Here is a 27862-nt window from a genome sequence, read left to right on the forward strand (position 1 = left end):
TTAATGATATAATAACATTGTACACTGTTTGTTAAACACTTATGATATCTGTTATGTTTATAAAAATGTTTATTTTAAGAAAGTGAAATATAAAGTCTGCTTGAGGTTGTACAAACATTTTTCAAGACTTGATTTAAAGTTTGAGGTTTAGTTCTTGTTTAGGGGCAATTTGTAGTTTAGCAGATGGTTTTATCTAAAGTGATTTACAGTATTCTTATCATACAGACAACACCTCTGGGAAAACATGTAGTTAAGTGCTTGATGGCACAATGATGACCTTAGCAAAGCAGATGGGAAAAAAACACTGTAAAAATTTATTTTGCGTTTACAGTATTTATCTTTTTTCATATATTATATAAATTTTGGATTAAAAAAACACAATATTCTTTGAAGTGCCTTGAAATATCTTGTAAAATGATGAACATTAATAAAAGAATTACTGAAAATGAAATTCATGAAATCAATCTTCTGTTGTGCTGTTACATAGCAAAAAATATCAATTTCTGCCAAGTTACAAAGAATTTAATAACTGACACATTACTGCTTTTGTACATTTATTGCACATTTTAATTATTTTATTTTATATTATTATTATTATTATTATTATCATTTTATTTTTATTTTATTATTCTAAAGTGCTGTAAAATCGAACATAAAAGTTTGTAAATATATGTGTGTGTGTGTGTGTATATATATATATATATATATATATATAGTCTACACAAGCACACACACACACACACACACACACACACACACACACACACACACACACACACACACACACACACACACACACACACACACACACACACACACACACACACACACACACACACATATATTTACAAACTTTTATGTTAGATGCGGTTAATTGCGATTAATTGATTTGACAGCACTAATATAAATATTTGTATATATTATATAACCATGCAAAATTTTATATTTATTTTAAAGAAGTCTTTTATGCTCAAAGTTGCATTTATTTGATCAAGAATACAGCAAAAACAGTAATACTGTGAAATATTGTTACAATTTAAAATACCCATTTTCAATTTGAATATATTTTAAAATGTAATTTATTCCTGTGATGGCAAAGCTGAATTTTCAGCATCATCTTATTATTATCAATGTTAAAAACAGTTGTGCAGCTTAATAATTGTGTGGAAACCATAATACATTTTATTCAGGATTCTTTGATGAAAAGAAATAAGTTTAAAAGAACAGTATTTATTTAAAATAGAAATCTTTTGTAACATTATGTCGTTACTGTCACTTTTGATCAATGATAATGCAGCAGTTAATGCTGGAAAAAGTAACAAAAAAAAAAAAAAACTCAAACTTTTGAATGGTACTCTTTAAATACAAGGGCTAAACCCTATAGATCTAAATATAAATCCTTTAGATTTTGGAAATGAAAGGAGCAGGGGCTTGAGATCCTGCAGTCCCCCCTCTGTGCACATCACAAGATAGCACAACTATTGCCTCTTGTGGGGTTTAAACCTATAAACTTACAGTTATCAACCAAAACCTTTGACCACCAGGCTACACCACCGACATTTAAAAGGCAATTTGTGATTGTGTGACGTCAATTATGCAGAAAAACTCGCAGAAACCTATTAAAACACTTGCAGACTGCTATTTGAAAAACAGCATGACATTTATTGCTCTTATAGTTGGTCCTCGTCATCTTACGAACTTGAGTCATCACAATTGCGTCTATACTGTTAAAGTGTAATGTATAATTTCACTCTTTAAAACCAGTTCTTTAATGGCACCTGAATGGCACCATGTGGGTGTTTGCGTACATACCTCTGATTGAGGGTAAGTGTGTCGTAGCGAATGAACAGTGGTGTGTAGAAGGCCTCGGTCAGCACTGCGTAGATAGCGATCATGATCAGCAGGATGGCCAACTTCAGAACCGAGTTCAGTCTGAGGAACACTGCACAGGTCACCATCGCCAACACGCCAGTAAACACGAAATACTGTCAATAAACAGCCAGACAACCACACCATTAACACCCCATCGCTTGATGTACAGTGAATGAATTGATTTTTGAACAGTTTACACAAATGCTAGAATTCTATCAATCCTTTTAACAAACTGAAACTGCATGGCAAGAAGCTGTGGATCTGTTTGCGTGGGAGGCGATGGATGAAAAGACCTCTGGGTAGAAGCAGATATCTGGGATTGAGGCAGATGCATTAAACGTCTGGTTCCTGAATGAGATGGATTTATCGAAATCACACCAAAGCTACGATAAAAGAGAGAGTGCAAATGTTAGAGAATAGATTGCATTTGAGAATATATCTGTATAAAGACCAATACGATTGCATTTCCAAGAACTTTCTAGATATAGGCATTATGACAAGTAACTAATAAATAGCAGATATTCAAATTCTATGATATTTTTAATATAAATTAAAAATCTCACATCAACTGTTTTAAATGCTACAATTTAGGCATTACAACATTATAATTACAGTATGAAAAATTGATTTTTATTCTGATGTGCTAAAGACACATTAAACAGAAATTAAATTATTAGTATTTTTTAAGATCAACTTTATGTGAGTGTTAGATTACGGCAAAATAAGCCAAATTTAAAAAGTTGATATATATGTATATATATATATATATATATATATATATATATATATATATATATATATATATATATATATATATATATATATATATATATATATATATATATATATATATATATATATATATATATATATAAAAAAATCTAACTTTGGCTGATAACCAATATGGTATTGATATATTGTGCAAAACTTTAGTCATAGGCTGGTGAATTTTGTACAAATTTGTCTAAATTTGTCTGTCACTAGAAACAAAGAAAATATATTAATTTATATCCCACAGTAATTCTATAATTCTTGAGTTTAAAAGGATAGTTCAAAAATGAAAATTTTGTCATCATTTACTCACCCTCATGTCAAAACCTGTATGAATTCTTTCTTCTGCTAAAAACAAAATAAGTTATTTTGAAGAATGTCAGTAACCAGACAGTTGATGGCATCCAATGACTTCCATTGTATTTTTTTCAACTGTCTGGTTACAAAATTCTTTAAAATATCTTCTATTGTGTATTCAACAGAAAAAAGAAACTCATACAGGTTTGGAACAACATAAGGGTGAGTAAATGAAAACATTTTCATTTTTGGGTGAACTATCCATTTAAATTGGTTCAGATGAGAAACTGATGAGTGGGTCTTTAGAACGTTGTACTGTATATCCATGATGAAGTGTACAAGAGTGTAATGACCACATTAAAAATAAAATGAATAAAATGTTTGCTCACTATGTTGATCATGGCAGCCAGGAAGTTGATGAGGATGGAGAGGAAGATGACGACGTTCCGTGCGGCGTACGTTTCGTTCACCCAGCAACACGCTTTTCGCAGAACCAGCGGCAAACACTTATAGTCCTCCGCCGTTGTCACAACAACAAGGCAACAGTGCAGCAAGATGAGGACGGAGAACTGTATCACCATAGTGACCATCCTACAAACATGAGTGATCACATATTACATGATACATTTGTGGGTGTAATCAAATATTCGAGACTGGTGTGGACCAAATTTCATTGGAAAACCCACACTGGAAATGGAAATATTAATCCATGACTATACATAAACAGAAACAGATCAGGTGTCACCTTGAATGTCTGTGGTGGTTATGGCCATCAATATATGTATGTTCATGTGTATGTTTTACCTTGCAGAGGGAAGTAAGCTCTGTATTCCAGTGATGAAGAAGAGAACAATGAAGGCACACACTAGATTAGACTTAAACACCTCGTCTCTCATCTGGGAATACTGTAGAGGAAATACACATACAAACACACAGAGAAAAGTACTGTAAGGACAAAAATTCCTCATGATGACCACACTCACCACACCATGAAAGCAAAGCTAACCACATAGGAGAGAGCAGGGTAGGCGCTCATACACACACATAGACACAACTCCTGTGCTTTCCAGGTTAGTGAGAGGACGTGTGATGTCAGGGCTGTAGGCGGGGCGAACCAAAAAACTCAAGCACAGAGTGGCACTGAGTCAAAGGCCAAGCAAGGGGTGAAGGTCAACTCAAAAGAGCAGAAATGAGGTGAGGGACAAATAAACAATAAAAAGCATTTTTTTAACTAAGATGAAAACATGCATGGTAGTGGATCATGAGTAATCTGAAATCCCAGGTGTGGGCAAATCCCAGTTGCTCAGGATGAATTAACGTTCATATGATCAACCAGGTTCATCAGTGATGGCGATTAAACAAATCAATTTGGAGATCAAACCAATCGGCTGAATTAAAAGGGTCATTATCCTAAGTGTTGATTTAAATTCAGACTCTTTGTCAGAACCCGCCGATCGGATCAGGAAATATCAGACATTTTCCACTTTAAATCCATTTAAAACTAGTAGCAAATGTTTTTATATGGTTCAAATTAGCCTTGATTGTTGATCAGTTGGAGTACATTGTAAAAATTATTTTCTTTCTCAGTATTTTTGTCTTGTACAAATATCTAAATATTCTTAAATCAAGATATAATTAAGAAGCAAAATGACATAACTAAGATAACAAGTGTTGTTTTCTGAATAATGTATAAAAACTAAGCGACTTTACACTTAAAACAAGATGTCTGCCAATGGGGTACAGTTTATTTTTCTTACTTAGTGACTTAAATTATTAAATTACATTTTTCTTAATATCTTAATTTTGCTTCTTAAGTAAATGTATTTTGTATTTTCAAGTCAGCATGACACATGCTGAATGAAACGGCTTCTTGAATGAGAAAAAAAGATGTAGGGCGGGACTTGATTTTGTCCATTGGGAATTGATTGGTTCGTTGTGGTTTGCTACTGCTGTGATCTCATGTGAGTGACAGGTTGTCCCGCCCTCATGCCAGTAAACACATCAACAGAAAAGAGATATAAGAGTGAAGGGAAGTTTGTTTTAGTTAAATGCTTAGTTCACCCAAAAATAAAAATGAATTACTCACCCTCATGTCGTGCCAAAGCCATAAGACCTTCGTTCATCTTCAGAACACAAACTAAGATTTTTTTGATGAAATCAGCAAGATTTTTTTATCCCTCATAGAAAGTAGGGCTGCACGATTTATTGCATGATACGAAAAATAACATTGAACTTAAACGCGATTATGGAATCACAAAGGCTGCAATTGTTTTTTTATGCGCAGCTTGAATGAAGTCAATGAAGTATGGCTCCAAATGCTAATCCATCCGAAAGAACTGAGTTTGAGTCGCTTATAATGTACATTTGAAAAAGCAACACACATCAAACATCTTTCCAGACATGAGAAGCATTTATTAACACCTTGTCCAACAAAAGACAACATTTAATAACATGTTTTTACTTCAAACTCACTTTATATCGACAGTTGAGCGTCCTTCTGTGAGATGATGTGGCTTCTTACACAGAATAAGGCAGTCGTGTTTATTCAGCTACAGCGATATGATGTGTCATTTACTTCTGCAGCAGGGCATATAGAGTTTCTGCGCAAGAGCGGCCTCTGGCTTTCAGATGGAGAAGCATTTACTACTGATCACAGAGCCGTACAGCTCTGACAAGCTGCAAATAAAATAATCGCAGCCTTTGCCAAATCGCGGGTGGTTTAATCGCGACAAATCTTGCAGCCCTAATTGAAAGCAACATAATTACCACATTCAAGGTCCAAAAAAGTAGTAAAGACATTGTTAAAATAGTCAACGTGACGACTAGTCATGTCGTCTGCATAAGAGACTCCTATGCAGTCAACGTGACAACAGTGGTTCAACTTTAATGTTATAAATGTTAATGTAAAGCGACGAGAAAACTTTTTGTGCGCAAAAACAAAACAAAAATAACTTTTTTTCAACAATTTCATCCCTCCTGTCAGTCTCCTATGCAGTTTACGTTGTATAGACAGTGCAGGCTTACTGTTCTACATCAGAACGGCAACATTAAGACCTTGAATGTGGTAATTATGCTGCTTTCTATGGGGGATAAAAAAAATAGACTGTTGGATTTCATCAAAAATATCTTAATTTGTGTTCCAAAGATGAACGAAGGTCTTACAGATGTGGAACAACATGAGGGTGAGTAATTAATGACAGAAATTTCATTTTTGGGTGAATATATCATAACCCTGTAAGTTATGATTAAAGAGGACATGAATTATTTAAAAAGTTTAAAAATGTAAAAAGTAATGATGTGCATGGATAAATTATTTATAATAAACACTGCAATATTCCAATAAAAACAGGAATTGACCATTTTGCTTTCATAGTGACTTTAAGAAAGTTTAGATATTTGTAAAGGAAAACAAGACAAAAATACTGAGTAAGAAAATCATTTTTGCAGTGTACCATCTGGTTGACCAACAAGCCCGAAAACAGCTGGACAACCTTAACTTGGTTTTTCAGATGGGATATAGTAATTGAGAACATTTTAAACCGATGTGTGTGCTCTAGAACGTATTGACTGGTATTGCTGGCACATAACGTCCTTTAGTTTACTCATGACAAAAACACTCTCTCGCCTCCTTCTCTTGCACCTCCACAACAAAAATAATGCAAAAAAGAGGAAGTGAGAGAGCAGAGAGGGAGGACAGGATGGCTGGAAGATGGGAGCAGGCTACCTTGTGCTCCAGCAGTGCTTCTCTAAAGGTGAGAGAGAAGGGGGAGATATGTTCTTGGCGGAGCTTGTCCCCGCTGCGCAGGGCGATGGCGCTCTGCATGCGAGCGTTAATTTCCTGTGAGCCGGCGCGCACATGCAGGGCTTGAGCCAGGTGGTTGGGGAGCAGGTTAATGGAGTGACGTGTGAGCGCAGCCAGAGTCTACAGAGGAAAAGCACATGCAGCGCCCATGAGTCTAAGAGAGGGTGTGTGTTGTGTATGTGTGTGTGTTGTGTGTATCTGTTCATCCAAGAGCTCTGCACAACATGAATGAATGAAAATAAAATAAACATTAGAAAATGATTGCACAAACATATGCACATTTACTTAGCTAAATGAGGACAAACTACGGACTTTTATATTTTTATATACAAGTAAACATATATTAGCCCAAACTCTACCTCTGAAGTATATAAAACTTTTGCATTATTTAATTTACTTATGAACTGTCTTCCTACATTCAACATAACCAAATGTCCTAAATGGAAGTTTTGCCAGATATAATTCACTTGTCATGAGAATTTTGTCCCCAAATGACAGCTAAGTATGAACACACACACACACACACACACACACACACACACATACATATCACTTGGTATTGTGTACATACATAACACTTGCACATAATATGATTATGTTTTTGTACAGGGAATGCTCTGGACTGTAAGTAATAGGCTTTTCTAACTGCCTACAGCTCAGGCCATCTTTTAGAGTGGATCTAAAAAAAAAAATCAACACACCATTGCAATGTCTAATATTTCCATTACCTTAATGCCGGAAAGCCAGACCTTTTATATCAGATATTTTAAGTATCAGAATATGAGACTGCTCCAGTTCGTTCTCCCTGCTGTAAAATCCAGCTAAATCCAGATGGATTGTTGAGTTTACTGGTCCAACCTGGTCTAGATGGTTGATTTATTGTTTATAGACCTTGGATCAGGAACAAAGCCTTTATCATTTCCCGAAACTCCACATTTTGCTGGTATGATTTTTTTCATTATGCATGTTAAGGCTTATCATGCAATGGTATAAGATGTTAACCGGTAGAGATTGTACTATATTCTACATATACATCTAAAATAAATCTGACACAAAGACAAAAACTATAGTCTATTTTGTAAACTAAAGATCACATTTAGATGCTTCGAGTGTAGACAGCTTGGTTGTTTATAATGGGAGCAATTATAGCTTAGTTGATCAAATAAATACAAACTACAAAATAATAAAAATATATAAAAATAAGGTGCCTTTTATTTTTCACTCCATTTAAATGATGTAACATTTGGAGGTTTAATTTCAGCAAAAATGACTATATCATGATCTAAACTCTCTCATACAATGATAAAGCACTTTGGTCATACAGCCCACCTCTAGTACACACTAATATAAAAAGAATAATACAGGCTGACACAAGATTTCAATAACAAATAGCTGAGGTTCATATGAGGAAAGGGGTTAAACAAAGATATCACTAGCATTAAACACACCATACAAACATCATGACATAAATGAAATATGGCATGAACGGGACCTGGCTAAGTTCAGGCCGCTCAACTAAAACCCGATGACTGTACAAGAAAAGAGATGCAACCTTAAAGACTTGCAAAATGTTACCTCAGACTGGCACCTCCATAGATCTGTTCCAAACCCTACACTGCAAAATATGATTTTTTATTCAGATTTTTGTCTTATTTTCCAGTACAAACACTCTAATACAAACCAGTACTAGTATTCCAGTACAAACATATCTAAACATTCTTAACACAAGATGCATTTACTTGAGATGCCAAGTGACCTAAGATTTTTAAGATTAAAAATTAATCAAAATAAAGTGGCTTTTTGCTGAAAACAACAAGAAGAAAAAAATCTGCCAATGGTATAAGAAAACTTGATCCTTAAGATTATCTTAAGATATTTTTTCTTGTTTTAAGCACAAACTTTTTCAGAAAACAAGACTTAATATGTCCGGTTCAGACTACACGATTTTAGCCCGATTTTGCCACAATTTCCTTGACAGGGTGTTGTGGGAATTTGTAAACAACAATGGGCGTCAGGACGCAAGATTCGATCGTTTCAGCTTGTGTAGTGTGTCATAGTGGACGACAACCGATGCCACATCTGTGATGCTTCACGACATCAAGACAGAAAGACTAGCATGTTTCATTTTTTCTCCATCGACAAGTTCCCGTCACATGTGTGACACTGGCCAATAGAAGCACAGAAGTGCCTTCCTACAGCTTTCAAACATGTCGAAACAAAAGAGAGACAATGGTATCGCTCCTGCTAAGTGGATTTTACAATGAAGGAAATGTTTGTGAAGCTATGGCAACAATACTCCTGCGTTTACGATGTTTCCTCGAGGGACTAAAAGTTACCGCAACAGAGCAAAAAAAGGTAAATATAACATGTTACCTAATTTCTCTTTGGAGGAAACCCAAATATCCATGCAATCCAGATATTTGTCCACATTTTTGGGATTTTCTGATGACAAAACAGAGCAAAACACGCTGCTAGACACTGTTTGTTTATGCTCACGTTACCTTCTGTCAGTCAATGGTCCCAGCCTTCTCGATGACGGCACAAGAAGAAAGTTTGGGTAGCAACGTGTAGTCTGACATATTTCTTGTCCACGACAAGATTTTAGGAGTCAAAATCATATAATCTGGCACAGTGACTATCGTGACTGACAAAAATATCATGTAGTCTGAACCCGGCATGAAGTAATTTTGCTTCTCAAGTCTTGATTTAAGAATGTTTGTTGTTTGTTGAGAAAACAAGACTGGGTTGCAACAATACCAAGTACTGTAAGAAAATAATTTTTGGCAATGTAGTTATTTTTACCGTTTACATGCGACATCTTAAGTGGCTGGAAATGCTCTACATAGGCAGCAAGGCCCGTACAAACAACCTCACACGGCCAAACAAACAGAGCTCAACACATCAAGTGAAACTTGACTAATGCAAGTGTCTAACGTGCCAGTTCAGCCGATTAATCTGTTACCTTTGTGTGAAAGTGACAGATTTATAAACAGAAGAGGGCAAAATGTTAGAAAAACAGAATATACTATTAGCATGTGGCTAAGCTAATGACTCAATTCTTTAAAAAGCACAAAAAACACAGCCCATGCAAATATTGTGAAAATATATATTATATATATATATATATTTATTTTTTTTATTTTTATTTTTTTACAAGACTGAATGAAATTTTATCATCTGTCACTTAAATGGTGGCTCTAGCTAATTCATAAAACCAAAATGAAAGATGCTTAGTTCAAACCAAACAGAATCAACCAAACTGTGTCAAGACGGCTGTTCAGAAGGATCATGCTGTCAAAGGCGATTACATGGAAGAATGAGAGAAGACCTCCATGTGTGTGGGTCACTAAACATTTCTTTGCAGAAAACCACGTAACAGCCATATATATCACACATATGAACTGGAAGTAAAATGAAAGCTTTTTTCTTTCCATCATAGTGTAGGCATGTGTTGTATTGTATTAGAGTGTATTTATCAGCGGAAATGTCAGCACAGGGGTAGAGGTCAAATGGAAGGCTGACTAGTAGAGGATTTTGCATAAACAGGATCTGACACAGACATTTGATTTTGTTTTGACTGTTGAAAGTATCTTTAAAGAGGACCATCATCTGTGCCGTGAGCTGGCGCTGTGGTCACTGTGAGTCATCTAGAGAAACACTAGAATTACAAATCTCATATTCACTCATACACACTGGAATATTCACACACAAACATACATAGACAAGGATACATAGAAAGAGGAAAAAAGGCTGAAAATATATGCCACCCCATCCCTCAGTGTTCAGTGCTCAATATTCCTCTCTATTCATACGTGGAACGCTCAGTTGCTCACGACCCATGCAAACACTCCACTCACGGCTCATGTTTTTCCGATGCCAATTTAAAAAAAAATAAGTTAATTTAAATAATAAATAAATAATTTTTGAAAAGCCAAGTAGTCACACCTGTGGTTAATCTGCTAGTACACCTGTGTAGCATCTGAATAGATAAACACACAATTGTAAAAGTTACTCTTCCAACCCTTCACCCATGCAGGCCCCGTGTCTGGCTCCCTTGCTGAGCGCTATCACCCTTCGGCTTCAATCACACACTTCAAAGACACTTGGCACATTGATTGTTCTCAATACAAGAACCAGACATGCACAAATCATAGAAATGGCATTCTTTCCACTAATTTATTGAAAAATTTGAATTTTTGCTTAAATGAAGGAACATGCATTTCCCCAGTACATTTTGTGTATTTTTACTGATTGTACACTCACCTAAAGGATTATTAGGAACACCATACTAATACTGTGTTTGACCCCCTTTTGCCTTCAGAACTGCCTTAATTCTACGTGGCATTGATTCAACAAGGTGCTGAAAGCATTCTTTAGAAATGTTGGCCCATATTGATAGGATAGCATCTGGCAGTTGATGGAGATTTGTGGGATGCACATCCAGGGCACGAAGCTCCCATTCCACCACATCCCAAAGATGCTCTATTGGGTTGAGATCTGGTGACTGTGGGGGCCATTTCAGTACAGTGAACTCATTGTCATGTTCAAGAAACCAGTTTGAAATGATTCAAGCTTTGTGACATGGTGCATTATCCTGCTGGAAGTAGCCATCAGAGGATGGGTACATGGTGGTCATAAAAGGATGGACATGGTCAGAAACAATGCTCAGGTAGGCCGTGGCATTTAAACGATGCCCAATTGGCACTTAGGGGCCTAAAGTGTGCAAAGAAAACATCCCCCACGCCATTACACCACCACCAACAGCCTGCACAGTGGTAACAAGGCATGATGGATCCATGTTCTCATTCTGTTTACGCCAAATTCTGACTCTACCATCTGAATGTCTCAACAGAAATCGAGACTCATCAGACCAGGCTTCAACTGTCCAATTTTGGTGAGCTTGTGCAAATTGTAGCCTCTTTTTCCTATTTGTAGTGGAGATGAGTGGTACCTAGTGGGGTCTTCTGCTATTGTAGCCCATCCGCCTCAAGGTTGTGCGTGTTGTGGCTTCACAAATGCTTTGCTGCATACCTCGGTTGTAACGAGTGGTTATTTCAGTCAAAGTTGCTCTTCTATCAGCTTGAATCAGTCGGCCCATTCTCCTCTGACCTCTAGCATCAACAAGGCATTTTCGCCCACAGGACTGGCGCATACTGGATGTTTTTCCCTTTTCACACCATTCTTTGTAAACCCTAGAAATGGTTGTGTGTGAAAATCCCAGTAACTGAGCAGATTGTGAAATACTCAGACCGGCCCGTCTGGCACCAACAACCATGCCACGCTCAAAATTGCTTAAATCACCTTTCTTTCCCATTCTGACATTCAGTTTGGAGTTCAGGAGATTGTCTTGACCAGGACCACACCTCTAAATGCATTGAAGCAACTGCCATGTGATTGGTTGATTAGATAATTGCATTAATGAGAAATTGAACAGGTGTTCCTAATAATCCTTTAGGTGAGTGTATACTGTTCTTAAAAAAAACCAATGTCCCTGAAAACGATTACGATCACAGCTACGTGCTAAGAAAGCGATATTTTTCTGTGGTCAGGGAAAATATCCTTTCTGAAGAGTTGATAGACAATCAATACCGAGTGTTCGCTGGCCGAACGGATGAATTGATTGTAATATTAATTCAGCTATATCAAGTTAATTCGATTAACTGATTCAAATATTTATAAATTTACAAATTATGATTAATGATTCATATTTCCCTTCTGAGCTAATTCGCTCAGGGGGGCACTGACAATATACAACCACTAAAAATAATAATAAAAAATTAAAAATCGCAATGGTTCACCCATTTTTAAGTTTGGCTTAAGTGCCCAAATATTTATTGGGGCACTGTATATGGACTTCTCATTCATCAGATGTTAGTTCTGTTAGAACAGTGTATAATGTTTGCTCATGTGTGTAATCAGACTTTTATTAACTGGTATGGGCAAATCTGTTAATCTACTCTTAGCATTGATATTTTCACAAAATAAAATTTTTAAAAGCAGGAAAAGGAAATTGACTATTTTATGGCCTTGAAGACCCTGAAGGGACTTTTGACTATTATCTTATGGAATTATTCTATATTCAATAAGAGTTATTCTCTCTAGTAGTTATAAAGAAGAGTTCTGCCTTGGAAATAACATCGACACTCAACATGACCTTCACAGGGTTATACAGCAATAGCAAAACACCAAAATATAAATAAAAGCAACTACTCATTAAAAGTTTGGAATTTTTTAAAAGAAATCAATACTTTTATTCAGCAAGGACAAATTAAAGTAATCAAAAGTGATGACTTCCATTTAAAATATATTGTTCTTTTCATTTTTCTTGAGCACCAAATTAGCATATTAGATTTTTTGAAGGATCATGTGATACTAAAGATTGGAATAATGACTGCTGAAAATTCAGCTTTACGTTTTTAAATATATTACAACAGAAGACAGTTATATTAAATTGTGATAATGTTACAATATTACCATTTTTACTGTATTTTTTTTTTTTTTTTAAATGCAGCCTTGGTGAGCACAAGGTATTTCTTGCAAAAACATTTTAAATAAATCCTACTGACTTTTGAACGTTAGTGTATATTAGTAAAAACTGGGGATGGCAATTCAATGCATAAATTAAGTACAATTATGATCAATCAAACCATAATTATCCAGTGAGTAAAGAGCGATTCACATTCATCAGCCTCATGCTCATTCCTTCAACAACTAGCAAAAATTGCTACTGCACTACAATCAAATGCACACAAGGTACTTTTAAATCTTACTGTGATTAACAGATTATATAAGATTTTTTTTTTTTTTTTTTTTGACTGAGGTGTTTACATCAAGGTTTTTCATTCTGGTTAAGATATTAATCAGATTATGTACTGAATGAAACTGACAAAATCTGGATTGAGTAGAAGAGACAGAAGAGCTTCTGGGTGGAGATATTGGAAAACCAATTTGAGATGATCTCTATAATCCTAAAGGTGGAGAAATACAGCTTTTTAGGGCTCTGATGCTTTTCAGAGCAGCAACACATCTTGTAATTCCTAATGGGGTGGAGCTTATATTGTTCATATTACAGTGCTGCAAACAGGTAAGGGGGAAAAAAGGTGAGAAAATTGTGTGGGGCAAAAAAAAGGTGAGTTGTCACTGAAAGGTGTAGTCAGGCATGAAGTCATGGGTCAAGGATACTAAAAGAATTCCTTTCTTCCTCTGTGTGTGAAGAGTTTGGCTCTACCATCATAAATAAAGGGCTGGTTTGACCTGCAGTCACATCTGTAATATATAGCTTTACATCTGGACTCCCTGATCTCTAGTTATTGGACTTATTTATTGATTTTGGAACACAGACTGATCAATAGTATGGATGATCAATCGTAAATGCTTTCTCTAAGACGAGGTCCCTGTTAAACTCCAGAGGAAATACTCTCAGGTTGCCTTGTTTATGCGTGTGTGTGTATGTTTTCGATTCTCCAAGAAGTTTTGGATTGCACATAAAAACACAAGGACTGAGACACTAAATCCATTAACAGAACCACCCTTTGGCAGAACACACACCCAAACACCCACTAAAACACACATTCATTCACTCACTCCCTCACTCACACACTGTGGCTGCAATGCGTCACTGAGGACAAAGCCTAAACAGAGACAGAAGAGAGAGGGAGAGGATGTGAGATAAAGGAGAAGAAAAGAACAGCAGATGAAAGAGAAGAGGAGAGAGAGAGAGGGAGGGATAAACGGAGCGTGAAGGAGAAAAGGAATCCTGCTACTGCCTTACAGACATTCCTGTTGTCATGGATACCAGCCCTATAATCTTACATATACACATGAACATGTCAGCATACTTCTGTTTGAACACATCTTGAATAGCTCAGACACACACACACACACACACACACACACACACTAATCAACGTGAAAGCTTGTGCTCTCAGCTGATGTGTAATTGGCTGGTCGCCCTGCCAGTCATACAGTGAGAGCTCTTTGATGTGTTAAGATGACTGCATGACAAAGGCAACAAAAGCACCGCATTAATCAAAGACAACATTCCCTTATGTTAACCACGTCACCATAGCAACAGCCTGGCAACTCTGCCCACACCAAGAGAGAGTTCTGCATCATAATCAGCTGCACATGCCACAAAAACCTTCTAGAACATTGTTTTGAGCTATTGAGCACTGAGAACCCTCCAGAATACAGTGCCTGCCCTACAGCCTTGAAAACTCACTAGAACACTATTCCCAAGCTGCAGTCTTGAGAACTCACTGGAACACTGTTTCCACCTTCAGCCCTGAGAATCCACTAGAACACTGTCCCTTACCCTATATGGCCTTGAGAACCCTTCAGAACACTGTTCCCACCTTCAAAACACGTTTTCTGCATCTTACAACCTAGAACATTGTTCCAAACTTCAACTTTGAGAACCCTTTAGAAGACTGTCCCCACCTTAAGAACACTGACCCTGTCTTACAACCCTGAGAACCCACTAGAACACGGTTCCCACCTTCAAAACACTTTTCCAATTTTAAAACCTTGAGAATCCACTAGAACACTGTTTCAACTTTCAACTTTGAGAACCTTTCAGAACACTGTCCCAGTCTTACAACCCTGAGAACCTACTAGAACATTGTTCCCACCTTCAAAACTCTTTCCCCATCTTACAACCTTGAAAACCCAATAGAACACTATTCCAACCTTCAACCTTGAGAACCCTTCAGAACACTGTCCCAGTCTTACAACCCTGAGAACCTACTAGAACACTGTTCCTACCTTCAAAACACTTTTCCAATTTTAAAACCTCGAGAATCCACTAGAACACTGTTTCAACTTTCAACTTTGAGAACCCCTTCAGAACACTGTCCCAGTCTTACAACCCTGAGAACCTACTAGAACACTGTTCCTACCTTCAAAACACTTTTCCCATTTTAAAACCTTGAGAATCCACTAGAACACTGTCCCAGTCTTACAACCCTGAGAACCTACTAGAACATTGTTCCCACCTTCAAAACTCTTTCCCCATCTTACAACCTTGAAAACCCAATAGAACACTATTCCAACCTTCAACCTTGAGAACCCTTCAGAACACTGTCCCTGTCTTACAACCCTCAAGAACATTGTCCTTACCCTGGAGAACAAAAAATATTGTCTCTTCCCTACATCTCTGTGAATCAACTAGAACACATTCCTTACACAAAAAGCTTGAAAAGCAGCTGAAATTATCTTCCTGCCTTACAGCCTTGAGAACCCTCCAGATCTCTGTCCTCAGCCAAAAGTTTTGAGAATCCACTAGAACAAGATACCGGTCCTAAACTCTTGAGAACACTTGCAAACATTGCAAACTACTCTACAACTTTGAGAACCCACAGAATACTGACACTACCCTATAGCTTTGAGTTAGGGGATCTTACAACTTTAGGAAACTCCAAGAACATTGTAATCCAGCAGTCCTTAAAACATCCAACAAACAATGTCCTACAGCCCTGAATAAAAAAAAAAAAAAAAATACAGAATACTATCTAATAGCCCTGTACGCTCTATGGAACATCCCAACAGTTTAATACCAAACAGTTCTAAGAGTGCACTGTGCTCTAGAACAGTATACCTTTAATACAGCCATGGAAACCTTCTAGTTTTGTAGCCTGAGAACCTTCTAGAACACTATTCATTCCTGACAGCCCTTTAGACCCCTTTAAAAACTGTCCTCAACCAATAGTCTGGACAGCCTTTTAAAATGCTATCCAGGACTGATACCCTCTAAAGAACACTATACATTTCCGACAGCAATAAAAACCTTTAAAATGATTTGCTACATGAGCCACACTACAACAGAGACCTACAGAGTTCATCGCATATTACATTAACATAGAGGCAAGAAAAATTTTCTAAAGGGTTCCCAAACCTGCACTGAGTAGTTGTCCGTATCTAAAACATTAGTGTGACATTTTCTGCTGTTCTATGGTCTACATAAATCAGAATCTTCATGTAAAGAAGAACAGTTAGGGGTCATTCACTCAGAACACATTTTTGCTTTTAAAACATGAGACGCAGGGCAGTGGAATGAAAAAAAAAAAAAAAAAACACTGTACATGTTTATTAAAAATTTGGTTCATTTTTAAAATGTTGTGCCCAAATTAAAAATTCCTTTTTAGTTTCTGCAAGAGATGCGAGACACAAGTGCAATGGTCAATGATGTCCGTCTAGTTTGTTTACATTGAAAATCTATGGAAAAGCAGCACAGTGGAATGCAAAAACACATTCTTTGTGTATGGCCCCTTACATATACCCTTACAGACCAGATCACTATATAAGCTACAAAGCATCTACACACAAGCATGCAAAAAACAAACAAAAAAACATGCAGGAGGAACAAGAAAGAAAATGGAGAGATGTGGAAATAAATCAAACTCAAAGACAGGTGCAGTGAACAGATACAGAGCCTCTATTTAAGCTCCATTTGCCAGCTACGTTTGAGGTTCAGAATCGCTGAGGATGCATTAATATATGCGTTTTCTTAACTATGCCAGTTTATGTGTGGTTGTTTGCTTGTGTGTGTATTGCACTCACATTCTGTTTGCCCACTATGTTATGGAAGGGAAGTTCAGGGCTCCATGTTCCCTCAGTGAAGGAAGTGTTCGAGGTTCTGTGATCTGATTGGTTGGTGGAATCTCTCATGATGTCCTCAGGCAGCGTGAGCAAGCTCTCCTCTGGCTGCTTGATCAAGAAGGTCTCGATGTTATGTCTGCGTAGGAAGTCGTTACGATCCTTACCGTGACCCTCCTCTACCTCGTAATCACCGTTCAGGCAGTCTAGAGCCGCTTTAGAGATGTGGATCCTCCTGAAGGGGTTGAAATTAACTACTGATTCATCTCACACATCCAAAACACGACACCTTTTTTAAAATGAGAATAAACCAAAACTCAATTAATTTCCTCCCACACCATTACACAAGAGGGGGAATTGTCCATAATTGTCCTTTTCCATCATGGTTGAATGTGTTTGAGGACAAATGGATAATCCTACTGTACTTCCCTTATATTTAATCACAAAAGAGAGGTGCATACGTGTGTATCTTACCCAGGTATTCCCCCTGACTCCAGTTTGTTGGCTATGTCAACATCCCAAGACCAGACGTCGAATTGCCATTTCCGCAAACCGAGAACTCCACATAAAACTGAGCCAGAGTGGATGCCAATACGCATGTCTATGTCATGTTTTGTACGTGAACGCACATACCTAAACATACAAATAGAAAGGTTAGAATGGGTAGCTAGCTAGCAGTGTTCCAGTTCTGTAATGGTGATGCTAAATAACTGTAGAGCTAGAAAACTCCCTGGGACAAAACACTGGGTTTATAGTGTAAAATACACATCATACTATTACTCCTGAATGGGGTAACAGGCAGAAGTAAGTGGCTGCTTATAAAAAGTAGAATTGAGGTCACACTGTCACTACTGTGTGTGTGTTGTTGAGTGGTAGTGAGAGTGCTGATATCTGACTGTTAGGGCAGCACACACATACACACCTGCTGAACAAGGGCCTCTCATCTGCTATCTAGCCTCTATTAAGGGTCAACGGGACTGGTCTAGTGGACTCTTTCTCTCTGTCATTCACTCACTCACTTTTTTCTTGCTACGGACATACCATAGACTTCCAGTGCTTAAAAATAATGCTAATAATACTTAATACAGACTAACCCAAATTCAACCTGTGATGTAAATATTAACATTCCCTTTGCCTAATTTGTCAACATTCTGTCATCATTCACTTTGTTGTCACCAATCTCTTTGACTTTCCTCAGTGGAAAAAAAAAAAAGTCCAACATTTGACAGCTTCTGAAGCCATTTGTGTGTGACAAATAGAAACAAAAAAAAAAATCAAGCCATTATTCACTGACAATCTTCTGCTCCAGTGGGCTGTTTACCTCTGTGATTACAGAGTCAGTGAGTTGAACCAGATCAGTCTGATTCATGATTCAAATCATTCAGACAAGCTTTGTGAACTGGATCTACTGATTCGTTGACAAGAGCAGACTCAATAGAACGACTTACAGTATTTATGAATTGGGCATCATTACTTCTCTCTTTAATAAGGACAGCTACAGTATGGTTGATGTCAAGTTGGATGAAAATCAGTGAATTATGACTTAAATTTTGATCATTTCAAGACAAAAAGTTGGCTGTGAAATATAGTGTATGAGTTATGTGAATCACTTTTAGGATGCTTTTTTTTGTCATTTTGGAGCTTGAATAACCACCATTCCTAATTTACTTTCATTAAAGAGGGGTATCACACACAGTTTCTGACAATCTCATGTTAATCTTGAGTACATATAGAGTAACAATGCATCCTTCATTCATATCTCCAAAATGTCTTTAGTTTGATCATATTTATAAAAGATAGATACGCTTAACCGAGTCTTTCTGAAAAAAGCCGAGCTCCTGGAATCGTGCCTGGGTTCTTTGGGAAGCTGAAAAAGGTAATCTTTCCCTCACAACCAAAAACACACTCCTTCGGTGACAGGAGCTGCCAGTGGGGCTTGAGCCCCTGCCCCTTTGATCGCGAACCCCCTTCTCCCCCGGAACATGATTTCTCCCCTGCCCCCTGCCCAGTCTGTGCACGCCACTGCCTGCGCAGATATAGCTATATTCTTCTTTTATGACCACAATTATGTCTATTTAGGCAATAAAATTTCTCAGCAATCTCAGCAATAACCAGAGAAAACCTTCCTTTTCGAACATAGCATGCTTACTGTGATGTTGAATGATTAATTTAGTGTTGGCTGTTAGTTTAAAACATGAAACATTTTACTGTTACCTGATAGTTTTGATCATGCTGAGGCCCATCTCAACACAGCAGTGGGCATGATCCGGTCGAGGCTCTGGAAGGCCAGAAACACAATAATAACAATCCCCCAGTATCTTGATCCTCAGACAATGATGTTCCTGAGGGGAAAAGAAGAAGGCATTTTTACAGTTAATGATGTCAAACTGTTGACTGAATTTTTTATGTAATATGACTGAATCAATCGGTCTACATTAGTTTATCCCAATAAAAATTATTTTTAAGGGTGAGGTCAGGCAGAAATAGTTGCTTAAGGTAACAGTTGCACAGTTTATTTTACATTGTGAGCATATGAGAGGGATATATGAGGGTTTAAGCAGTTATAACTGCAATCACCCTGTAATTTCCACTGCAGTCCCTATCTGTGTTAGTTATCTCCCAGCCTACCAGGTTTTTGTGTAGAACTCAGAGAGAGTGGTAATTATAAGGCCATCACATTAATTTGGTCTCTCGGAGATCCAATACTCATGCCTACTGCCGTATTAACGTTTTTTTACTGCTCAGTAAACGGCTGTATGGAAACAAAGAGTCGTTACGCCCGTCATTTGTCAATCACTAAAAACACCATCTACAGCTTGATTAGCTCAGGACTGACTCATGATAACATATTTGAAACACTGGTGCTAATCTGCAGGCTAAGTGCGGCAGGATAAGTGAATGCCTTTTACATAATCAATACCAAACAGTGGGCCATTTTAATGGATATAAACAAAGAGACTAGCATTAAATGCTAGTGTAACAACATGCTCCATCCTCTAAACATCAACATAACAATATGATGCTAATAAAGAACCCATTAGATTAAACTTCCTGCAGAATTACATTTGAAAAACCTGCTCATAATCTTGGCCAACTGAAAAGTATGAAGATGAAAAGTATGAGCATGTACAGCACTCAATACTTAGTTGGGGCTCCTTTTGCCTAATTACTGCAGCAATGTGGCGTGGCATGGAGTCTATCAGTCTGTGGCACTGCTCAGGTGTTATGAGAGCCCAGGTTGCTCTGATATTGGCCTTCAGCTCTTCTGCATTGTTGGGTCTGGCATATCGCATCTTCCTCTTCACAATACCCCATAGATTTTCTATGGAGTTAAGGTCAGGCAAGTTTGCTGGCCAATTAAGAACAGGGATACCATGGTCCTTAAACCAGATACTGGTAGCTTTGGCACTGTGTGCAGGTGCCAAGCCCTGTTGGAAAATGAAATCTGTATCTCCATAAAGTTGGTCAGCAGCAGGAAGCATGAAGTGCTCTAAAACTTCCTGGTACACAGCTGCGTTGACCTTGGACCTCGGAAAACGCAGTGGACCAACACCAGCAGATGACATGGCACCCCGAACCATCACTGACTGTGGAAACTTTACACTGGACCTCAAACAACGTGGACTGTGTGCCTCTCCTCTCTTCCTCAAGACTCTGGGACCCTAATTTCCAAAGGAAATGCAAAATTTACTTTCATCAGAGAACATAACTTTGGACCATTCAGCAGTAGTCCCTTTTTGTCTTTAGATGCTTCTGACGCTGTCTGGTGTTCAAGAGTGGCTTGACACAAGGAATGCGACAGCTGAAACCCATGTCTTGCATACGTCTGTGCGTAGTGGTTCTTGAAGCACTGACTCCAGCTGCAGTCCACTCTTTGTGAATCTCCCCCACATTTTTGAATGGGTTTTGTTTCACAATCCTCTCCAGGGTGCAGTTATCCCTATTGCTTGTACACTTTTTTCTACCACATCTTTTCCTTCCCTTCATCTCTCTCTTAATGTGCTTGGACACAGAGCTCTGTGAACAGCAAGCCTCTTTTGCAATGACCTTTTGTGTCTTGCCCTCCTTGTGCAAGGTGTCAATGGTCATCTGTCAAGTCAGCAGTCTTCCCCAAGATTGTGTAGCAAACAGAACTAAACTGAGAGACCATTTGAAGGCCTTTGCAGGTGTTTTGAGTTAATTAGCTGATTAGAGTGTGGCACCAGGTGTTTTCAATATTGAACCTTTTCACAATATTCTTATTTTCTGAGATACTGAATTTGGGATTTTCCTTAGTTGTCAGTTATAATCATCAAAATTAAAAGAAATAAACATTTGAAATATATCAGTCTCTGTGTAATGAATGAATATAATATACAAGTTTCACTTTTTGAATGGAATTAGTGAAATAAATCAACTTTTTGATGATATTCTAATTATATGACCAGCACCTGTACTATACAGAACTGTTCAGAAGTTTGGGGTCAGTAAGATTTTTTTAATGTATTTGAAAGAAGTAACTTCATGCTCACCAAGGTTGCATTTATTTGATCAAAAATACTGTAAAAACAGAAATATTGTGAAATATTGCATTGCATCCAGTCTTCAGTGTCACATGATCCTTCAGAAATCATTCTGATTTGTTGATTTGGTGCTCAAGAAACATTTCTTATTATTATTAATGTTGAAAACAGTTGTGCTGCTTAATATTTTTGTGGATATAATGATATTTATTTTTTCAGGAGTTCAAATAAACAGCATTTATTTTAAATAAAAATTCTAAGACATTATAAATTACTGTCACTTTTGACAAATTTAATGCATCCTTGCTGAATGACTTTATTAATTTATTTAAAAAAAAAATCTTGCTGACCCCAAACTTTTGAATGGTAGTGTACCATAGTCAGTGATTACCTTAATCATATTAATAGGTTCCTGTGCAAGCAACGTCAAGTCATGGATTTGTTTCCTATGGAACAGACATAGGCCTACTGATAACATGATATGGTACTTCAATGTACTTCCATGAATATCATAGTATTACCAGGGTGTATGTCCAAAAAACATGATATTTCAATGGTTCATGTCTAAACAAATATATCAGCTTTTGTAAAGGGATTACCAAGATATTCTGTGTTTCTACATACACTGATCAGGCATAACATTATAACCTTTCTAATATTGTGTTGGTCCCCCTTTTGCTGCCAAAACAGCCCTGACTCGTCGAGGCATGGACTCCACTAGACTGCTGAAGGTGTGCTGTGGTATCTGGCACCAAGATGTTAGCAGCAGATCCTTTAAGTCCTGTAAGTTGTGAGGTGGGGCCTCCATGGATCGGACTTGTTTGTTCAGCACATCCCACAGATGCTCGATTGAATTGAGATCTGGGGAATTTGGAGGACAAGTCAACACCTCAAACTTGTAGTTGTGCTCCTCAAACCATTCCTGAACCTTTTCAGCTTTGTTTCAGGGTGCATCATCCTGCTGAAAGAGGCCACAGCCACCAGTGAAAACTGTTTCCAGGAAAGGGTTTACATGGTCTACAACAACGCTTAGGTAGGTGGTACTCTACGTGTCAAAGTCCACATGGATGGCAGGATCCAAGGTTTCCCAGCAGAACATTGCCCATAGCATCACACTGCTTCTGCCGGCATTCCTTCTTCCCATAGTGCATCCTGGTGCCGTGTGTTCCCCAGGTAAGCGACGCACCCGGCATCCACGTGATGCAAAAGAAAACGTGATTCATCAGACCAGGCCACCTTCTTCCATTGCTCCGTGGTCCAGTTCTGATGCTCAAGTGCCCACTGCTGGCGCTTTCGGCGGTGGACAGGGGTCAGCATGGGCACCCTGACTGGTCTGCGGCTATGCAGCCCCATATGCAACAAACTGTGATGCAATGTGTATTCTGACACCTTACTATCAGAACCAACATTAAAGGTGCCCTAGAATTAAAAATTGAATTTACCTCGGCATAGTTGAATAACAAGAGTTCAGTACATGGAAAAGACATACATTGAGTTTCAAACTCCATTGTTTCCTCCTTCTTATATAAATCTCATTTGTTTAAAAGACCTCCGAAGAACAGGCAAATCTCAACATAACACCGACTGTTATGTAACAGTCAGGGTGTACGCCCCCAATATATGCATATGCGAGCCCATTATGGGCAGTATTTAACGCCTGGATCTGTGCACAGCCAAATCATCAGACTAGGTAAGCAAGCAATAACAACAGCAACAAATGGCAGATGGAGCAATAATAAGTGACATGATCCAAGATATCATGATATTTTTAGTGATATTTGTAAATTGTCTTTCTAAATGTTTCATTAGCATGTTGCTAATGTAGGCTACTGTTGGTTGTTACCATCGTTTCTTACTGTATTCACGGAGACAAAAGCCGTCACTATTTTCATTTTTAAACACTTGCAGTCTGTATAATTCATAAACACAACTTCATTCTTTATAAATCTCTCCAACAGTGTGTAATGTTAGCTTTAGCCACGCAGCACTATCAAACTCGTTCAGAATCAAAATTAAACATCCAAATAAATACTATACTCACATGACCCAAAGCATGCATGCAGCATACATGACGAACATCTTGTAAAGATCCATTTGAGGGTTATATTAGCTGTGTGAACTTTGTAAATGCACTGTATTATAGAGTCGCAAGCTCGATGGGGAGGGAGCACAAGATTTAAAGGGCCAGCAGCCCCTGAATCAGTGCATAGTTAATGATGCCCCAAAATAGGCAGTTAAAAAAATTAATTTAAAAAAATCTATGGGGTATTTTGAGCTGAAAACTTCACAGACACATTCAGGGGACACCTAGACTTATATTACTATATATACTATTACTATTATCTTGTAAAAAAAAAACGTTCAATGGCACCTTTAAAGGTCCCATTCTTCGTGATCCCATGTTTCAAACTTTAGTTAGTGTGTAATGTTGTTGTTAGAGTATAAATAAAATCTGTAAAATTTTAAAGCTCAAAGTTCAATGCCAAGCGAGATATTTTATTTAACAGAAGTAGCCTACATCGAACGGCCAGTTTGGACTACATCACTCTACTTCCTTCTTTAAAGACGTCACTAAAGCAGTTTTTTGACTAACCTCCGCCCACCGGAATACACAAAAAAGGGGGCGTGGTCTTGTTGCGCTCCCACGGAGAAGAGCAAGAGTTGCGTTTGTAGAGTGTGTTTGTCGCCATGTCGTTCGAAACGCTGTTATTTTCATCCCGCAGTCCAATCACCTTTGTTTGGCCTTCCCAGGGACGCTGTACTTAGAGGTCAATGATTACAATTTATGTTTAACTCGGTTCCCGAAAATTATAATCCACATGTAAAACTATGTACAGCACATTTTGCTGAGGACAGCTTCCTCAATCTCAATCAGTTTAATGCCGGATTCGCACAAAGATTATTCTTGAAAGATGGAGTAGTTCCCTCTTTGTCTGGAGAAGGCGTTGTTTATGGACCACAACCGGTAAGCTAAGCTGCTGTCGAATCACAACACAGGAACCGCTGGCACAATCAGAACTCGTTACGTATTTCTGAAGGAGGGACTTCATAGAACAAGGAAGTCATCAGCTCGTTTTTATGACAGTGGAAACAGCGGTATACAGATAAGTAAATTATGTGAAAAATACTGTTTTTTTACACGCAAAACATGAACATGTTATATTGCACACTATAAACACAATCAAAGCTTCAAAAAACCATGAAAAATGGGAACTTTAACTTCTTGAGCAATTTGAGCTACAGTAGCTTGTCTGTTGGATCGGACCACATGGGCCAGCCTGCGATCCCCATGTGCATCAATGAGCCTGTCACAGGTTCGCAACTGTTCCTTTCTTGGACCACTTGATAGATACTGACCACTGCTGACACCCCACAAGAGCTGCAGTTTTGGACATGCTCTGACCCAGTCGTCTAGCCATCACAATTTGGCCCTTGTCAAACTCGCTCAAATCCTTACACTTGCCCATTCTTCCTATTTCTAACACATCAACTTTGAGGACAAAATGTTCACTTGCTGCCTAATATATCGCCCCCCCCCCCCCCTTCACCTGTCAGTGGTCATAATGTTATGCCTGATCGGTGTATATCACATGCTTAGACTATATTATACTTCAAGTAATGAGAGGGTTAATGCACATTTCCCATCAGGCAGTGTGAGGTTATAGGAGAAAAGAGAGAGAACGGGAGAGAAAGGTAGCAAGAGAGTGAGACAGATTTGTGGAAGATAGAGCTACTTCAAGGTGTTTTCAGGATGCAAGCAATCAAAAACAACTGAAAATCTGAAAAATGTTGACCGCAACAGCACTAACCGTGCACATGTGACATTTCTGAGTAAACATTGCCACCGGGAGAGAAAATGAATACTGCTCATCACGATAAATACTGCTGCAGAATTTAATACAACACCAGGCCTGCTTGCATGAGTGTGACTGCAAATTCACACAAGGACACAAGGATATTTAAATATGACATACTGATACAACCATCTGCAAGCGCACATATGCCACATTTGCATATCTGCATTATGCATCAGCAAGCCACTTTATGGTTGGTTAATCTTCAATGATTATTGTACTGACTCATGAATAAAATTATTGAAGAGTTGCAGCATGAGGATAGAGTTTAATATTCTTCATAATGCATTTATTTCCTCCCCCAGTCTGAACAACAGAACAAAAAACACATTTGTTAAAAATACAAAATCAATCTGCACTTGTATACATCTGCAAGTAATGTAGTTCTTTCTTCCAAGGGCAGCTATCAAGATTTGCACTAGCCGTTGACAGTTGTACCCTTGTGCTAACACACACACGCACACTCATATATCAGTGTTATTGATGGTGGGGACACAGTCACAATGTTTTTATTTATGTGACTTTTGCAACAGGCATTTAGCACATCAATGCACTGCAGGACATGAAGGAGGGTGAGTCGTTACACATTTCAACCTTCTCTCAACTCTAACTGAACTCAGCTTATCTAGTGCCACTATAAACGCCAAGCCAAGATACGCTGGCACTGCCCTTGGCACACAAACATAACACTCTCTTTGTTTCACACACATTCCGCTGATATGTACAAGCAAAGCAGCAGTCTAACTGCAATTAAAATAAAGCACTGAAATAAGCATAATTTACATAGAAAGTAGTGTGTTGAATGACAATGACTTAAAAGGATAATGATCAGTTACTTACCCTCATGTCGTTCTAAACCTGTATGACTTTCTTCTGTGGAACACAATAAGCCTGTTTGGTTTTTTTCATATACATATTTCAATACAAGTGCGGTTCAGTGTGTTTTTTAAGCCCAAATGATACTAATCGTATAGACAAAAACAGTTCTTGAAAATCGCTTCTTGTGTGTCCCACAGAAGACAGAAAGTCATAAAATATGGCGCAATGCTAAACCAGTGTGGACAGTGTCTAATTAAACTGGATTAAGAGAGGATAAGATGCAAGTTTCTGAAAGTGTTTGAGCTGAAATGCACAAAAGTGGATCAACCAGTGAATTTGTCAGAGTATTTAATCTAATAACGCCATAAATTAAAACATCTTTCAGCAGATCTTGAGTGTCATGAAATCTAATATACAAAAGAAGGGGGACCACATTTACGACCAGTGATAATTAATATACAGAGAACCCAAACCTCAAGGAATAGCTATGAAATTATCTGGATTCAGTCAACAGAATATAATAGAAAATACTGTTTGACTTCCATTAAGTCTAACAAACATCTTTTTCAAACAGTGTTGAGTAGTTTACTCCATTTTAATTCTATATTGCAAAAGATTGATTAAATTGACCCTATTATGCTTTTAAAGGTTCCTAGTTTTGTTTTGGAGATCTCCTACAACATACACTCAAGGTGAAAAAACACTTTTCTTAAGTTTTCTGATTATATTCATTACACATCACCTGTTTTCTCACAATGTCTGAAATGGCTCGATCCTCACATTTCTGCGAGTCTACTCTGCTCTGATTGGTCAGATGGCCCAGTCTATTGTGATTAGTCTACTGCACTACGGTGCGTGTTGGAAACGAAAGGCCCATACCATATCTGAATTTAGCCACAGAGTCTTCCTCAGCACTTGCATACACAGTGATACGAACATTAATGATGGCATCAGTTTTACTGTATCCATTCCAGCACGAGTCCTCTTCCTTTTGAAGTGCATTCAAAGTGGATTTACTGCATTGAAAGCAGTGTCTTCTAGACATGTCAACAACACTTTCAAATAGCAGCATGCCTTGATTCATTGCCAACTGCTATTTCAGGGACTATTATGTTGATTTATACCCTGAATGATGCTGTGATGTGGCTTAAACCTGTGGGCATTGTCGTGTATGTGTGTTAGGTCACTCACGTGTGCCAGTCGGTCAAAACGTGCAAAGAGTTCGTTGAGCATTCGAACGAGTTCCTGAGCGGAGAGTGTGGTGGAAAGATTGGTGAAGCCCTTCACGTCAGCAAAGAGAATACTGCATAAAACACACATGCAAACAGATTAGCTGAAAAATCACAACAATT

At 37.9% G+C, this 27862-nt stretch overlaps 1 protein-coding gene across 1 annotated transcript in view; it reads right to left on the minus strand.

The window, feature by feature from the left end:
- Positions 1 to 27862, minus strand: part of adcy8 (adenylate cyclase 8 (brain)) — a 72812-nt gene that overhangs the window by 26038 nt on the left and 18912 nt on the right. The window contains exons 4-12 of the mRNA XM_067362328.1: positions 27702 to 27813; positions 19550 to 19677; positions 17810 to 17968; positions 17300 to 17570; positions 6665 to 6862; positions 3745 to 3845; positions 3330 to 3531; positions 2166 to 2255; positions 1813 to 1985 (exon numbers count right to left, since the gene is read on the minus strand). Coding sequence (XP_067218429.1) covers positions 1813 to 1985; positions 2166 to 2255; positions 3330 to 3531; positions 3745 to 3845; positions 6665 to 6862; positions 17300 to 17570; positions 17810 to 17968; positions 19550 to 19677; positions 27702 to 27813 — 1434 coding nt within the window. The remainder of the gene's footprint in view (positions 1 to 1812; positions 1986 to 2165; positions 2256 to 3329; positions 3532 to 3744; positions 3846 to 6664; positions 6863 to 17299; positions 17571 to 17809; positions 17969 to 19549; positions 19678 to 27701; positions 27814 to 27862) is intronic.

Source organism: Chanodichthys erythropterus, chromosome 16 (assembly GCF_024489055.1).
Source record: "Chanodichthys erythropterus isolate Z2021 chromosome 16, ASM2448905v1, whole genome shotgun sequence".
NCBI classification, from domain to species: Eukaryota; Metazoa; Chordata; class Actinopteri; order Cypriniformes; family Xenocyprididae; genus Chanodichthys; species Chanodichthys erythropterus.